The sequence below is a fragment of the Hyaena hyaena genome, unplaced genomic scaffold, assembly GCF_003009895.1.
Source record: "Hyaena hyaena isolate Hyena2069 unplaced genomic scaffold, ASM300989v1 scaffold_24, whole genome shotgun sequence".
Classification (NCBI taxonomy): domain Eukaryota; kingdom Metazoa; phylum Chordata; class Mammalia; order Carnivora; family Hyaenidae; genus Hyaena; species Hyaena hyaena.
The window spans coordinates 4714006-4731268 of NW_024080656.1; the positions used below are offsets into that span (position 1 = coordinate 4714006).

Here is a 17263-nt window from a genome sequence, read left to right on the forward strand (position 1 = left end):
CACAGGCCTCTGACAAAAACAAAAACAAACAAACAAAAAACTAAGTGAAAAGTCCTGATAGTCCACCATTAAACTGCATTCAGGAATTTAAAGCTTGGGGCGTTCAACGTCTCTTTGAAAATGGAAATAATGCAAAGTGATAAGTTTTTAGCCATTTTGGCAAAATGTTTTACCACAATTTACTTGACACTTAGCATCTGGTGAAAAAAAAGCTGAGATGTGGATAGTCACTGGGGTAGAAGATGGAAGCCAGAGCTGCTCACGGGAGGGTTCAGGGCAAGAGAAGCATTTATGCCTTGGGTCCATCCTGTGAGTGGCCATAAACTCTTCCAGATGTTTCAGGTTAGCCCAGCTCTGCCAAAAGACCTTCCTCACACTTTGCAATCTGGTACGTATGATAGGCTTGCTGTCCCCTAGGTGCATGCCTCAGCTTCCCCTCGGATTAGCATCTTGGTGCCCCAGAGTTTTGCCCTATCACTCAAAAGCAAATTGAGTACCTATTGGGTGTGCCGCTCCTGTGCTAAAGAAAAAAGAACAGCCAAAAGCTTTCTATTCTTCCCAATTTTATGAGAAGAGTTTGGAGGGTCACGTTTGGAGAGCCATTTAGGATCCTGCGGTGCTGATGCTGATGGGGCTCTGCCAATCACATGAATTTTTAGTCTTGCTAGTAGCTGGCTAAATTCAAGGTTTTAAAACCCACCCTAACTATGCTACAACTCTAGACTAAGATAGTAAACAGATGTCACCTACACTAACGACACTGAGAAGACCTTTCACTAACAACACAGCTGTGTGCCTGGAGATGGGGATTTAAAAAAACATTTGGTCTGATCATGCGCCGAGTTCTGTTTAATTTTGCTCTATCAGCCACAAGCAATTAAGTAATGAGAAAGAAGCCATTCACGACATTGTCCTTCGCGAAGAAAACCCTTTCCTGACCCACGAACGTGGCAAAGATCCACAGTCGGAAGATGAAGTTGCGTGTCGACGGCCTGATCTTGAGAAAGATGATTTTGCTGCCAGGAGAGTGAGGATGAACCAGACCAAGCCAATGGTGCCATTGAACCAGCTCCTCTATGGGCCTTACCGTAAAAAAGAGGCAGAGAAATCAGATAGCAGCAGACAACTCTCAAAGGGAATTTCAGAAAAGAAAAGTCTAGAATATAAAAGGTGTGCACTGTGTGTGTGCGTGCACATGTGGGTGTGCGTGTGTGTGCACATGTGTGAGAAAGAGAAAGAGAGGGAGAGAGAGAGAAGGAACATAATTACTTGAAGATGACTTGTGTCATAGCCCTCCATTCCTTTCTTTCCTGCCCCAATGACAAATAATTGGTACTGGTGGCTTATTTTGAAGTGGAACTCCCCATATCCAGTCTCTCTAAATGCAGTGACAGAAAGTAGAATAGCCATGTCCCAGATAGGGCTGACTTCAAATAAGCTTTGAGTTCCGGTGGACAGATCACCACATATGATCAATATTATGGGCACAGGCAGACATGTGCCATTGCCTGTCAGGGACAGCCACCGCTCACAGCTGCTCCAGTCCATTAACAGGAAGCAGAAAGCACTGTTATTCCTTGTCTTGGGCTCTTCTCTCTTCTTAGCTCCTTTTAGATATGGAAAGAGGGGAAGTGAGCCTTGCTCTTCCTTTCTGCATATGAGTGAGGTCACTTAGACATTTAATAATGGAGATTTCTTATCTAAAAACAAAACCTTCTCAACGATAATACACTTCCATTTGTTCTATTATGGAAATTGTTTTTAAGTGAGTTTTCTTCTCCCAGCTCTTCCCCCATCCTCTTAATTTGGGAAGGGAAAATTGTAGCGACATGGGTTTTGGCCAGTGGTTTTCACCCTTGGAGGGATAGGATTTCATTTAAGATGTCAGCTGGCTAAATTTCATCACACAAGGTTGATTATTCTTGTATTTTTTGTATTTATATCAAAATCAGAGATTTGCATTGTCAAATTGCCATCCCTTGGTCTATCATTTAAGAGGTTTGCAAATTCTGTTGAACGAAGAATATAAACATCTTAACTCTGTTTTACACGATTCAAATGGTTCTCGGGGCAGAGTCACTGAGCTCAGTGGAGTTGTTAGTGATGCTGTTGTTATGCGCCGCTACCAATGTTCTGGAATGTACCAGATACAAAGTGCATGCAAGATCCTCAGATGCAGAACAGGGTTTAGAGCACAGAGGTCCTGGCATGATTATTTTAATAGGACATATTTTGGCTTCAGGAGTCTCTCGCTCCGTGCCGTTCCTGATGGCATGCCTTGTAACAAACCGTTCTAGAAGGGCCTTGTGAGAGGGATCAGTTGTTGCACATGAAACAAAGACTTGAGGACAACGGACTGGCATCAAGGCACATTGATGGGGATCAGCAACTTGAGTTAGGAAAAGGAGTAGCTTTTGTATCTCCTTTTTTTCCTTTCTCCTGCATGCAATTTTAATTCCTGGTATTTCCAACCTCATTTGTCTGTTGTCACCTGACTCTGTGTTTGGGGACACGGCTCTGAGTCTGGGATAGCCCGTAACCTCGTTTGAGAGCATCAAAGAACCGATGAAAGAAGAGAAGGGCCCTGGTGGCTCTTGGCTCTGCCCTTCCTTCATCTACTTTCCCAAACTAAAAGTAGACATCCTACTTGCATAGGCTCTGCAAATACACCATGTCATCCATGTAACAAAAGAACACCTCATAGTTTTCTGGCTCAGATGATATATTTTTTTATAAGTTAAGAGCCCTATTTATGTAGGTTTTTGAGATTTTCTATCTCAAGAGGCATATTTAGTTAGAAATTGATTTTTAATCGAATAGAACGTTTATGCACGTAGACATCTTCTTCAATGTAGATTACAGCATTGTCAGCATTAGCCACCTGACATCCACTTCTTAGGAGAAATATTGAAAGTATCAGTTTTAACGTCAATAAAGATGACTTGTTACTAACACAAGAAACAAATGGGCATTGGCTTTGTAGATCCATGTAAATAGGATACACTGTTTATCGAGTTTACATTACCCAAATCTAACCAGTGCTATAGGGGAGAAGAGGCCAAGTTTGAACCTCGAAACTTTCTGTTCTGCATTGACTTAAATGTACCTTCTGACAGTTGTGTGTTTACGGTAGAGATATTTAACATGTGAACGACGTTCCAGCTATCTCCAAACTAATCCTAGCGTTTGGATCATACAGAGCTCGTTACTAACATTTTACTGGTGCCGTAAAAGACATTCCAAAGGGCTCAAGGATTCAATCAGGAAACTTGAATTCATTATGGTAACTTGAATAGTGTGGGAATCGGGCATCGTTACTGTCAAACCGAAATCTCATTACCATTCTTAACAGTCTTTCAGCAAGCCCTGGTTTCTCTTCCTAAACTAAACTTGAGACTGTCATCTGGTGGAAGAACTCCATCTCATTAGAGTGTCAAAAGGGTAGCGTAGGCCAAAGGAATCAAGGCTCCAATTGATTCCATATTTTTTGAGAAAGGGAAAGGTACTTCCATCATTTCCTTCTGTCCTTAGCCTCTGAAGTACCTTGCTTGACATTGGTGTTTGTCTGCTCCCCTTCCTTGAACCTGATTTTTCCAATGATGTGGGGGTCTGGATAAACTTGACAGAAACCAGGGCCAAACAGAAGAAGTGAAGTCAATGGTGACCTGTATTACTCGGACTCAGGAGAGCGAACCTGCAGAAGAAGGAGTAAGGAAGGTGCCAGATCTTTACAAGGATGACCTGGCTCAGCGGAGAATTCAGGGCTACCTTGCCCCTCACCGAGAGCCTCCGAGATTTGTCACAGTCTCCAATATAACAGAGGCTGATTTGGAGACGTGGGAGAGACTGAAAGTGTCAGGAAAGACGAGGTGTGTCATGTTTTTCCCTGGTTTTCCCCTTTGAAGGAATCAAATGCTTATCCTCTATCATTTTATGTTCTCGGGGCTAGAAAAACAAAACTCCTCAAAACACAGTGTATTCTTTATGAGTTGAAAGTTATTAATACTAAAATTTACAAGCCACTGGATGGAAAACATCCACCTACTGTGAATGGTTATTTGGTAGGCTTGTTTACTGTAAGGAGTTTAAATTGATTTTTAACTAATTTTAGTTATTTCATTGTACCTAAGATTTTCTTTTTTTTAATTTTTATAAACATTTATTTATTTTTGAGAGAGAGGGAGACAGAGCGGGAGTGGGAGAGGGGCAGAGAGAGAAAGGGAGACACAGAATCTGAAGCAGGCTTCAGGCTCTGAGCTGTCAGCACAGAGCCCGATGTGGGGCTTGGACTCATGAACTGTAAGATTATGACCTGAGCCGAAGTCAGCTGCTTAAATGATTGAGCCACCCAGGCGCCCCCGATTATACCTCAGATTTTCTTATGCCATCATTTATGATGTTGGAAGTGATATTTTGAAAGCCATAGAAGCTTCAAGCACTGTTACCTAGGCAAGACAATGATCGTTTCTTCATTTGATTGATTAATGGAAAAGCAATTCTGCTCTAGCCATAGAAGTATTTTTAATAAATCTGGTATTTAAAAAAAAAAAAAAAGAGCTCTTATTCATTTGTACTTGCCTGAGAGATCTTTGGAACTCATTTCTGGTTCTGACTAGGGATGGAGATGTGGAGCACATCTGTGCCCCCGAGCCTTCACCAGAAATTAAACCAGAAACTGCCATCCGTGATGACTTTGCCAGCCACAGAGCAAGGGCCTACCAGCAGGCTTCCCGGCCCAGGCACAAGTCTGTGCACTTCGGACCCGTGACAGAGATAGATCAGCAGAAATGGAAGCGACTCAGCATTGGCAAGACTGGGCCTAGGGAGGATGTAGAAGAAGTCACCGGTCGTGACAGCGAGACTGAAATGAACTCCGTCACCCCTGCCTCAGCAGCCACGTCTGGCTCAGAAAAAGAACAAATGCTTAGTCTGCAAAATGACTGCAGGTATTTTTGGCCGCACACGTGCAAGATCTGCATGGGAATCACTGCTGCTTTTAAAGAGCCTGCTGAAGCACATTAAAGAAGCCTCCGGAGATCACGTAGTTTACACAGGCTCTTTTGCTGGTTGGCAGAGAAGTAACGTTAGCGGGTCGCCTTGGGGAGGCGCATGTGTGTGAACGTTAATGGCAGGCGTCAATTTTGATTCTGTTGTCACCAGAATGACTGCCTGGAAATGCCAGTAATCTTGGCGAATGACCCTTGTTCCCTGGGCTGCATTAAGCCCTATTTTATTAGTTGGAAATATTGGATGAACTAGATGGAGTGTTTTAATGATATCCTTAGTGTTTCTTCTAAAGATCTATGGATAAAAATCAGGTTTGTTTACAGCATCCCTCTTTCTTATCCCACGGAGGGAGGAAAAAATAGTTATTAATATCGCTAAGTCTAAATTTGGACATTGAAGGAGACAACAAGAAAAGTAAAGCTCTCTTCCCTCCACTACTTAAAAAAAAATTGTATAATAAGTCATGAATGGAAAAAGACTCCTCCCTTGGGATTCCTATGAGTGGAGAATTTCCTTGGCTGAATCACCATCCACATTTGTGAGGGATCACCTGGGAAAAGCCCTTGGAGGCCTATCACCAGTCCTCATCCTCATTGGAAGCCATCCAGCTTTGAATTCCCAAGCCCTCTCTGGGGGTTCAGTTCAGTGAGCTGGTCTCTCTTCCAGGAAGCAGGTATAAGGGGTTTTTAGGACTCTGGATTCTCTTGGGAACCTCCATTCCACCTGCATGGTGGGAACAAAGCAAGGCTATCCGTGGCAGGAGGAAATACTCAAGACATCCTCCCCTGTGCTTTGACCTTGCAATCCAAAGGAAACAGTAAATGGTCCATGACATACCGAGGGGTATCTTTGATCCAGTGTAGCCAACACCATGTAGCCAACACCATGGAGTACAGCGGACTGTAGATATACATAACCCTAGTACACCAGAAATACATAGTTTGGGTTTCAGAGGCAGATGGGGACCTGGGGTGGAAGGGGTGGGGATGAGACATTAGTAGGAAATGCATCGTTGAGTCCTTAACTACTTAGGGACCCATCACCCAGGGTCATGCCAGCCTTCTCTGACCTGTCTCAGGCCCTGAGTCACATTCCAGTATCTCAATCTGAGTCTGTCATCCTTACTAACCAGCTTCCGGAATGAGAGCAACTGAACTCTCTTAATCTCTCAGTCTCAACAACTTTCGTTGTGTCCTTTCATAATTCTCTCTCCTCTTCTCTCTTGCCACCACTGTTATGTGATTATCAACAGAATAGTGACTTCTGGTGTAGACGACCATCACAAAAGGGTCTTGCGGCCGGCCGCTGTGCTGGAGACCCAGGAGGAGCATGCCTGCAGTCTGGGCGAGTGCCCAAGAACAGAGGAAGGTGAGGAGTGACTTTCTCTCCCTTCCCAGGAGGTGAAGGATGACAGGTGGGGGTCAAGGCCTCTGGTGTGAATTCTTCCCTAGCAATAAAGCCTTCCTCTCTGGCTTTAGTTACATGCAAACAGCTGCCACAGGATGGCAAAGAGAAAGAAGGAGTTGCTCAAAGAGATTCTGAGGCGCTGCCAAAGGCTGAAAGATCAGAGGAGAGCGGCCAGCCACTGTGAGCGCCTGCCTGCATTCCAGGGTGTGCTGCTTCTGCCGTGTGTGGCTGTTGTGTTCTCAGAAAACAGCTTAGAGCCACAGTATGCACTTGATGACTGATGTGGCGTGGAGCTAAGTCACTTAAAAGAATGCCCCCATCCCAGGGTCACAGTCCGGCTTTCAGTTCCCCCTCCGGGTAGAGATTTGAGCCTTTGCATGTGGTTGGGTGCTGGCCGAATTTCATTCTCAGGAATCATGAACACCGGAAAGGGAAACCCACTGGTGTGTAAGTACCAGTTGCATGATGGAGGTCCACGGTGTTAATCCTCGGTTGCTATGTGTGCTGCTGCCTCCATGGATGTTGGCTTCTTCTGTTTTGGGTTAATGCCAGTGAGCGATGCTACCGCAAACATCTTTAGCAATAAGTGGCCTTTGACGGGCCGGCCTGAATGTTGCCCTAGTTCGTGTCCCCCGGCCTCTGAGCGCAAGGCTTCCGGGACAGAAGAGAGCTCGGAGAAGATGACAGCTCCTGCCTGGATTGGCAGCAGACTGAAAGGCCAAGGAAAGTCCTATGATTTACAAAAAGATGACATGATGGTCAGGAGAACTGGGATGTCTCTTAGACGCATCGCACCCAACACAAACCAGTTCCTTCCAGTTCCATTCACAAAGCAACAGGACGCGGAGGAATCTGTCAAAGGTCTGCCAATGAAAGATAAGAGGTCAGAAGATCATCCTGAGCTTTTGTGATTTTGTTTCTCTAGTCTGAGCCTTCATGGATGCTTTGAGTATGTTATTAACACATTATGGCACTTACTGCTGTCGCTTGCAGAGATGAAATGACAAAAATTGGCCGGGTCTGCCAAGGCTTTTTTTTTTTTTTCCTTTTTTGCATATAAGCAGGTATGGGGAAAAAATCCAGATGCGAGTTTTCCTGTTCAACATTTTTTTCTGACTCTCATCTTGTGGGCAGCCTAAATGGGACTCTTTTATTTCTTCCTAGTGCATGTAGGAGCCCTCAGGTAAACGAATTGACCCTTTTTCTGAGCTACTTGATTTCACTTTGATTCCTGAAGGGTCTACAGGTCCAAAGAAGATGTATACCACTTAGCAGTTGTAATTTAATTAAATTTCAACCTTAGCAAACACTCAGTGCTTTCTAGAGGTGAGATTTCTATTCTGTGCCTTGACTTGATTTAAAAGGAAGAGTAAGGAAATAATCTGAAGTTTGTAGGTAAAGTCCTATATGTTGAAGCCCCTGTTACTATTTAATAAGAGTGACACCCTTTGTTAAAAGTGTGGTCCGCCAGATCTGTGTAGGGTAAAGGAGTGAGGGGTGTTTTGCATAATTATATGATTTACTATTAGGGGTGCCTGGGTGGCCCAGACAGTTAAGTGTCTGACTCTTGGTTTCAGCTCAGGTCATGATCTCACGGTTTTGTGAGTTGGAGCTCTGCCGTGGGCTCCGAGCTGACTGCAAGGAGCTTGCTTGGGATTCTCTCACTCTCTCTCTCTCTCTCTCTCTCTCTACTCCTCCCCTACTTGCATTGTCTCTGTCTCTCTCAAGTAAATAAATAAACTTAAAATAAAAAAGACCCACATAAAACAGGAAGTGATGGAGTTCTGCTTCACAAAGGACCTTAGAGGTAGCAGGGCAGAGAGTAAGATGGGGAACAGGGAAAATCTCAAGTAACATCCAAATTTTTAAATTAATATCCTTGCTATGTTTACAACCTAGATCTAACCTCTGCTTTATATTCCTCTGAATCATACTAGTACTAGAGTAGAGCCTTCTTGAAACATTGGTTTCAGGAAGCAGGGGTAACATTCGTGCTCTGCTCCAGAGTGAGGAGTGCTTCGTGGCCCTGTCAGAATGTGTCTCTTCTTTCCAGCTTACCTTCTGTCAGCAATTCACAGGGAGGGCAACGTAGAGGGAAGTGAGTGAGTGGATCATATGTAGATCCTGGCTAGTCAAGGCCAGTCAGGGCTGGTTAGTGACAGAGGGACTGACTGGGCTGCCCAGTCCACTGCTCTCACTTCCTTTCCAGATGCCTTGACACAATATGGCCCGGGATTATGGACGCTGCTGTAAAGGCAGTTAGAGCGAAAGGGAGGAAGGATACAGAGCGCGTGGCTGCCTACTAGACACATTCCAGGTGTTTTCTCATTTACTTATTCCTCACACAGCCTCTGAGAAGAATTTTCATCTGTATCTTGCAGTTAGGAAACTGAGGTCCACATCCACACAGCAGGTAACTGTCCAACATTCGAAACCAGCTCTGCCTGAGCAGAAAGCCACTGCCCCCCTCCAGTGCCTGGCAGGAGCTGCGGAAGCCTGATGAATTCCCTGTCACTTTTATCTGCCCCCGTTTGTGATTCAGAGAAAGTCCTCTTTCTGTTCAAATGACAATGAATGGCTAGCTTGAGCAGAAAGAGGTATGGTCAGATTAACTGCGTGACCCAGTTGTGTGAGTGAGTAGCACACGCTTTGGGAATTCATGTTTCTTTTCCACAAGTATTTACTGAGTAATCACTATGTGTACAACATGGGGCTGGGTGCTAGTGGATAATTTTAAATGAGCAGGAAACCCGTTTTTTCCTCACACTTCAAATGAAGCACATGCCAGTTCATAATAGGAAAGTTTATAACCAGCCAATTACTGATCCTGAAATGCTTTATCAGTGCTGAAAGGTACATACATGCAATCAATAGATGCATAAAGTATTCTCTTTATCTTTCTAAATATCCCTACCCTCACAATTAAACTTTATTCACTGCTTTTTCTTTCTTTCTTTCTTTCTTTCTTTCTTTCCTTCCTTCCTTCCTTCCTTCCTTCCTTCCTTCCTTCCTTCCTTCCTTCCTTCCTTCTTTTCCTTTTTGGTGAGATGCTTATAACCAACTGATTTGTCTGGCTGATTTTGTACCTATTGACTCACCTACTTTGCATTTAAAAAAAGAAAATCTCTTTATTAGTGACTTTTTTTTAACTTACATGTACTTTTCAGTTTCCCGTAGGACAACTGAGAAAGCCATTTGCAGCCCAAGCTATAATTATCTTTTCCTTTACTGCAAAGGCAGCTATGCTTAAATTGATGCCTTCTTAAAGCTAATAAGTTAGTCTGAGCGGAAATTCCTTAACCCATAGGTGTATAGTAAAGGGCTAAATGAACATTATCTGTAGAGACTGCACTATTCTTTTCCATTTCCAGAGTATTCAATAAATAGTTATTGAAGTCCTAGTCTGGGCGCCATCAGGGAACGCAAAAGGAAAATCTCTGCCCTCACGGAGCTTACATTTTAGTGTAAATCTACATTTGTTGACAGAAATTTCCATGAAATGCTGTTAAATATTTTGTGTAGAAGCAGTTTAAATTCAAATACATCCTACATGTGGGGTGCCTAGGTGGCTCAGTCAATTGAATGTCCAGCTCTCGATTTCAGCTCAGGCCATGATCCCAAGGTCATGGGATCAAGCCCCATGGGGTGGGGGGCTCAGCGTGTAGCCTGCTTGGGATTCTCTCCCTCTACCCTTCTCCACTGTTCATGTGCTCTCTGTCTCTCTCTGTCTCCCTTTCTGTCTCTCTTAAAAAAGAAAAAGAAAACATGGGGCGCATGGGTGGCTTAGTTGGTTAAGCATCCAACCATGCTTAGGTCAGGATCTCACAGTTTGTGAGTTCAAGCCCCACATCAGGCTTTCTGCTCATTAGTGTACAGCTGGCTTGGGATCCTCAGTTCCCCTTTCTCTATGCCCCTCCCACCCATTAAAAATAAAGATTTAAAAAAAAAAAAGGAAAAAATATATCCTACATATAACATACATGTAGCTAAATCTCATCAACAAAATGTGCTAAAAAAGCCAAACTCAAAAGGATAATACTATATGGGTCCATTTATATGGTAGAAAACACTCGACCCTAATCTCTGGGTATATATGGTTTGTGCAGATTCACCAAGGAATATGTGTATAATAGGTGTACTTTCTGCAGTATAAAATGTACTTTAATAAAAATCTTCAGGTAGAAACACAAAAACACATGCTAACTATTAATTGATTATTTCTAAGCTAACTGGGCATAACTTCTCTGCTCTCTTCTACAGATAATTTAGAAAACACTGTGTTTGCACAAACCTGTTCCAATGCGCCTACTAATTAACTGGGAAGCATAGATCCAGTCTTCAGAATGAGCCATGCTCATGCCCTCTCTCATTATGGAGGAATCCACTGGTCATGTGTTTCAGTGTAGTAATATTTTTAGAAACTTGAGTGCATTAGGTCAAACTTTAGCCCCATCTGAAACTATCTCCTCGAGAAACAGAAAATGAGTCTGACTACCAGAAGAGAAATATCCACAAACCTTTTGGCCATTTGAACAGAGATTTTGGGTTTTGCTCTGGTTTTGTTGCCTTCACTGTAAATGAAACCAACTGTTAATGAATGCGGGCTGTTCTAGAATGATAAGAGCAGATAAGAGAGAAGGGTGTACGTGTGCACCCATGCATTCCAGGGTGTTTTCCCTAAGAGTATAGGAAGAGCTCTTTAAAAAATTTTCCCCATAAACTGTTATGAAACTGAACATGAGACAAGGTAATTTTTGCTGAAAACCCCAAAATTTAATTTGCTGGAAACTGAAAACAGGACATTTTTTTCTTTACTCAAATAATTCTTTGTCCCCATCAGAGTGCAGAAATGCTTTTAGGGCATAGGTAAGAAACTTCTCTTAAAATCTCTCTTTACTGAGGTGATAGTCGTTTGTGGAAGCTGCTTTTTTTTTTTTAATGTGCTTTAAAATATGCCCTGTAATGTCCCTATTTCTTCTTTCTAATTTAACTTTTTTCCTTGCCTTATCAAACACATTAAAATTTAAAGTGTCTATATCGTAAAAGGTACAACTTTGTAGACCTAAATAATCGGGAGAATATAGAAGATTATTTTTTTAAATGTTGGTTTTTCAAGTTATGGAATATTATCCAAGTCTGGTTTTGATTAAGGCTGCCAGTTTTCTAGGAATTGTGGTTTTTGTCAAATGCATGCGGAAGGCACTGATTGGGGTTCTGGTTGGAGTTCTGGTTTGCTTTCAGAAAACTGCAGAAACGCTCTTTGATGTCATTTGTGCAAATGCATTAACACATCAGAGAAAGGGTCAGTAAGCGTGTGCTTCTATGTTGGGTGTCCATTACGGCCATTACTGCTGAACATAAAGGCATGAACAGTTTAACTGTTTGTGAACAACCATAATACAGGTTTTGTTTTATTTTTTTTTTTTCTTTTTGAACTGCCTTCTCTAAACATTGTGGGTTGCACCTAAGCCTTTTTGTGTTCGTCTTGAACAGATTCTTTTTTGTGGGTAGCATGGGGATTATTTTCATTTCTTCTCTGCGTTTTAATTCGCAGTTTGCATTCTTTAGAAATGTCAAGACTTTTCTTTCCTTTTCTGCAGCTCATGAATATCACTAATTGTATAATGACACTTCTCTTCCAGTGTGATCAGAAAAAAAGGTTTGGCGTGCAAGCATTTCACCAGGAGCGTTTGTTTCCAGTTTGGTTACAGTGTTTACCTTCTGTCTTACCCATCCTCTAATTTTGTATTTGGTCTTATAGATACGGTCCGAGAACTCCTGTGTCTGATGACGCAGAGTAAGTTGTCTTGTGTTTATAGGAATACATTAATTATTAGCTTAAACTGCATGCTTCCAGTACTCACCACTAATTGAAACGCCATTGATGCAACCGTGAACTGAACAGCTAACTGACTCATGCAGCCCCAGAAAAGCACTTGAACTTGGAATGCAGAACATATGTTCTGTGCAGGACAGATGAATGAAGGAGTAAAAAGCATGATTCTAATATGCAGCTGCCGCTTAAACTTAACATTTGCTTTTCCTAGACGTGGCACAGTGAAGTTCTTCTTATGGTTTGGATGCTGGTAGCCCTTCTGAACCACAGAATTATTCTGCGTTTTGCATTTAATTTTTGATATGTTAGGGCTTGGAGTTAACAATGAAGCAGTCATTCTTATAGCCATACTTTTCTGAACGAAGAAAACAAATCCTAAACCACTAATTATAGATCCAGAAGCCCAAGTTCCTCTCAGGTTGGAGTAATATAAATTGTGGGGTGCTCAGGACCAGAATGTTGGGGTTGTGTTCCAGTTCTGTGGCATAGCAAGGGGTCAGCATGTCAAACATGACTTGGGCTTCCTCTCCCTGCCCCCTAGTGTCTGCTCCTCTCAGAGATTCATTCCCTCCCTCTGCCTCACATCCAAATTTGAGAAGCCAACACTCTCCCATTTGTTACCACATTTACTCTTTTTTCAAAAATGGATTTCCCATCAGCAGAGCATTCTGAAATAGGTATCCAAGGCAACAGTTGGGTTTTTCTGTGTGGTTTTTTTTTTTTTTTTTTTTTTTTTGGTAGAGCACTAGCTTTCTCCGATTTGAGTAATTTTTGTTTAAAGAAACACGTTTTAATATCTAATTGCAACGCCACAGGCCTGCCGAGCCTGATGTCTCTCTTCTGTGAGAGGCACTCCGTGCCCTCATGGGAGTCTGGGCCATCGGGGAAGCAAACGCTTGCCTAAGACATACAAGTCACCAAGTGAGGAGTCTAATTAAGAATGTGAAACACAAAAACCATTGCCACCAATGATAATGAGATCGGGCCAGAAAACTACTGTTTTGAGTACCTGTTCCATGTACTCCCTCCACTAAGTGGCCTGACTCCGGTGCCGGGATTTGTTACCAACACGCGATCTATGATTGCTCTGTGGCCTGATGTGCAGAACAGTCAGGTCTCAAAACCAAGTTCAACCTGAGCCTGACTGATTGCACGGAGTTAAGCCATCTATAAAATTGAGCCCTGGTTATTACTTTTAAAATCTGCAGTGGCAATATGTAACATTCACTGAAAGGAGGATTACGTAAGATTGATAGGTAAAACACTACTTTGATATGGTTAGCAAAAAACATTTGAGGGAATGGATTTATTCTTCATCAGTGCAAAGCCACCATGCACTTTGCCTATGATGGATCTCTGGGAAATCCCAAAAGGTGGAAGAAAGGAAGCTACGTTAAAGAGCGTTTGAATCTTGCCTGAACCTGAATATGAAACCTCACCCACAGGAAAAGTTAATGATCTTTCTTTAAAGGGGTGAAGGTGAGGACTCCCTTCTCCGCTCTGAATTTACAAAAAGCAGCCTCATGGACTAGGAAGAATAAAAACTTCTTTTCCAGAGGTCTTATCTAGGAAAGTGGTGAATTTCCTTACAAAGTGGTGAGTTTCCTTCTTGAAAGTAGACACAACTTAACATGAAACCATGTAGGGAGCCAAATGCAAAGTTTATGTTGGAAGTTTAGGTTTTAAATAGAAATTTATTATATGTTTAGTTTATTCCCCTACTATCTCCCTCCTTCAACATCTTTAAGGGCAATTATTGTACAGGCTCTATTTATTCAGAATTGACACATTCTTAAAATACAGGCCAATCAAAAAAAGATGTGCCCTTTAAGGGAAATACAGGTCGGGGGCAGACCTACCACACAGGCAAACAGAGATTTCCACCTCCCGGCAAGCCAAGAATGTTTCCGTGGATGTAGTTTCACCTTTTTGCCCTTTTCTTCATTTGCACACTCGTCCTCTCCCGAGGCTCTCCCCACCAATGGAGCGAGTGCACCATGAAACCCATAGGCTGTTTTATTCCTAATTCCCTCCTGTAAACTTGGCCCAGAAACCATTTTCCAGGCTCCCCTTGATGTGATTTAATCCTGGCCCTCAAAAATGCCAACCTAGCACCCTGAGACACTTGAAGGCTCTGCAGCCAGGGACCCTTTTCCCACAACACCAGGCTGAGAAGCACTGCTTTAGTGTGAGTCACATTAATATGAATATTCTGGAACCTGGGCTCCTCCGGGATCCCCTATCCTATCCCTGGACATACACTTTTTAATTTTAGAGGCTGAGTCCAACCTCTGAACTTACGAACATTTTCTGAATGGTGACTCAGCCCATTTTCTGTCTAGTGTTATCAATTTTCAACTTGCCTAGTTCCTTTTTTTTTTTTTTTTTTTTGAAATGGCATAAAGATCTTGCTCATAGTTCAGTTATTTTCAGGGGGAGGGAGTTTTCTGGTATTTCTTTTAAAAAATCCCTCTGGAGGAAAATAGTGCTTTCTGGTATATGAGAGGGCAACCAAGAGATTTCACTAACTGGCTTTTGCCAAATTAGGGCTGAGATCATTAGAACTTCATGGTGGGAACAGAGACAGGAATCCTGGACAGAAGAAGGATATTCTCAAGGCTCCCATTCCCTTCCAAGTGACATAACCAAATCCCAGATATTAGCAATGACTGCCATTTCCCCGCAGGGTTCCAGAAGAAGACCTGGCTCTATGGCCCCCCATTGTGGCCTAAACCCAAATTCTGCCCTTTAGAAATGATGGATAGGAAAGTTGAAAAAAGGGGACTCCTTTCTAACCCACAATCTGCCAATGACTTAGATCACAAGAGAGTTCCCACTTAGAGAGGTTTTATCTTTGACAGTCTTTGTAAAGACCATAAATTGTCCTTAAAGATGAACTGACTGAATTGGATCTATTTAAGGTTAAGGTGTTCTTTTATTTTTAAGCTGAGAGGAAAAATGGGATGAATTTCAGTCTCTTTCTACAAAGCCTACTTAAGTGAATTTTCATCCATGAAGTTTATTAAAAAAAAATAAAATAAAATAAACATGAGGTTAGACTTTTCAACCTACCTCTGCAAACACCTAAATCTTTCTTAAATAACATTAGTAAGTGGCGTAAAATAGATGAAAACTCACAGCCCATTCCCCCTTTGAGGACTGCAGTTTACCTTTTTGGAAGACACGGCTGCCACTGTCCACACCATTCACTGAGTATGTAGAGGCATCTCCACACAGTGGTTTGTCATATTTGTGCTAATAGAAGCCTCAGGTGAAAGTCCTTCTGTGCAGTCAGAGTACTAGAATACTCATGGGGAAGACAGTTTCCAAGTACAATCTTCAGTTTTTAGCTCTCTTAGGTCAGATTTAAATTGACCAACATGTAGAGAGAGGGAAGGGGCACCCAACGGATCCATGCAGATTCATTTTGAATGCACTGAAATGAATGCGGGCGGCCGTTGCCATTGAGGATCCGTCTCCCCCTTCCAGAGAGCTGTCTGCTAAGGAACCCACTGGCAGCCAGTGAGCTGCTGCCGTTCATTGCCTGGTCATGGGGATAACTATTTTGGACATCGCTGATGATGTGGAGAATTAACTGGTGTCTAAGTGCATGGCTTTTCTTTTTGTGTTAAGCTGGCTTCAAAAAATGGACTGTCGTAGTCTTCTGTTCCTCGAGTTGAACAGTGAAACTCCATTTCTTGATTTTGGACTGTTGTAACTCACTTGGTCCCAGAGCTCGTTTCTTTGAGAGGAAAATATAGGAGGGTTTTGCTTTGAATTTTATTTCTGTTTTCACCTTACTGCATCAGCTTCTGCTGTAACAAAGGTCTATGTAAGCACCATGGGAAAGGCCCCATGGTCTTACCCAACATTTAATAACCTATAGAACATATGAATTATATGTACAGCCTAAGGGTTTAAAAAATTGCCTTCCCTATCCTTTTTTTTAAAAAGAGTATATTGAGAAGTATCCTGACAAAAATAAGATGAAATGCTTGTGAGAATATTAGGATACAAAGTATATGCTGATTTATATATTTTATTCCTGAATCTTACTATAAAATACCTTATGTTCTTGATTCCAAGATGCTATCAAACTGCACTTCCAATTTACAGACATTTTTTACAGGAAATAGAAATAAGCACACCAAATATATGAATCACTAATGTGTAGCTATTAGATGCATCCACAATTCAGAAAATACAATATGAAAAGGTGGGTGTCTTAGACTTGAGGCTGGACGATTTTTTTTGAAAATGGAGAAATTGCCTTAGTTAATGGAGAAGGCATGGAAGACAGCTCTTTACACAAAGAAGCATTTCTTGTAATAAAGTTTTTGCTTCATGGATTGGCACCCTCCTTTCCCAGAAATTCTCCCCATGTTATACCTTTTAATTCTCTTCATTTTATTTTCTAGTACATTTCCAAATGAGAAGAGCCTAGAGCTCCAAATACTTTTTCTAGCCCTTCCATAAACATATTTTGGCACCTACATATAAAATTATATTGACTTGCTGCAAGCGCCACTGAAGGCAAAGATGGTCACATTTTGGCTTTCGCGGCAAAGGAAGTGGGGGTGCTGGCATGCCCAAGGCCGGGCTGGGGGATCGCAACTGGCCGCATCGCGCTGCTGTCTTGAGCTGCGGCGGGGAGGGGGCAGTTTTCCAAGCGCGGGAGCGCCCCCGCGCGGCAGAACGCGCAGACGCATCCCGGGCGCCGGTCCATTTTTGTCTCTTCTCTCTCCACGCTCAGGAGCACGAGTATGTTTGACATGCGGTGTGAGGAGGAGGCCGCGGTGCAGCCGCACAGCAGGGCCCGCCAGGAGCAGCTGCAGCTGATAAATAACCAGCTGCGGGAAGAGGACGACAAATGGCAAGATGTGAGTGCCGGCCAAGGCCACGGGGAGCGGGGAGGCTGTCCAAGTCGTGGGTTAGAGGCCCCTTGGAGCCGGAAGCCAGGCGGGGTGGGTAGACAGACTTGAAAGCCACGCAGGGGAAGGGGGCCCCTAGAGG

General features: G+C 42.8%; 1 protein-coding gene across 4 annotated transcripts in view; it reads left to right on the plus strand.

The window, feature by feature from the left end:
* LIMCH1 (LIM and calponin homology domains 1) overlaps positions 1–17263 on the plus strand; it is a 323010-nt gene that overhangs the window by 246986 nt on the left and 58761 nt on the right. For 3 of the 4 annotated variants that reach the window (XM_039227028.1, XM_039227026.1, XM_039227029.1), the window contains exons 4-5: positions 12176–12211; positions 17004–17130. In XM_039227028.1, the coding sequence (XP_039082959.1) occupies positions 12176–12211; positions 17004–17130 (163 nt within the window). Of the gene's footprint in view, positions 1–867; positions 1171–3626; positions 3870–4616; positions 4947–6259; positions 6376–6485; positions 6595–7036; positions 7298–12175; positions 12212–17003; positions 17131–17263 lie in introns of all 4 variants that reach the window. The other variant, XM_039227025.1, reaches the window with a different exon arrangement.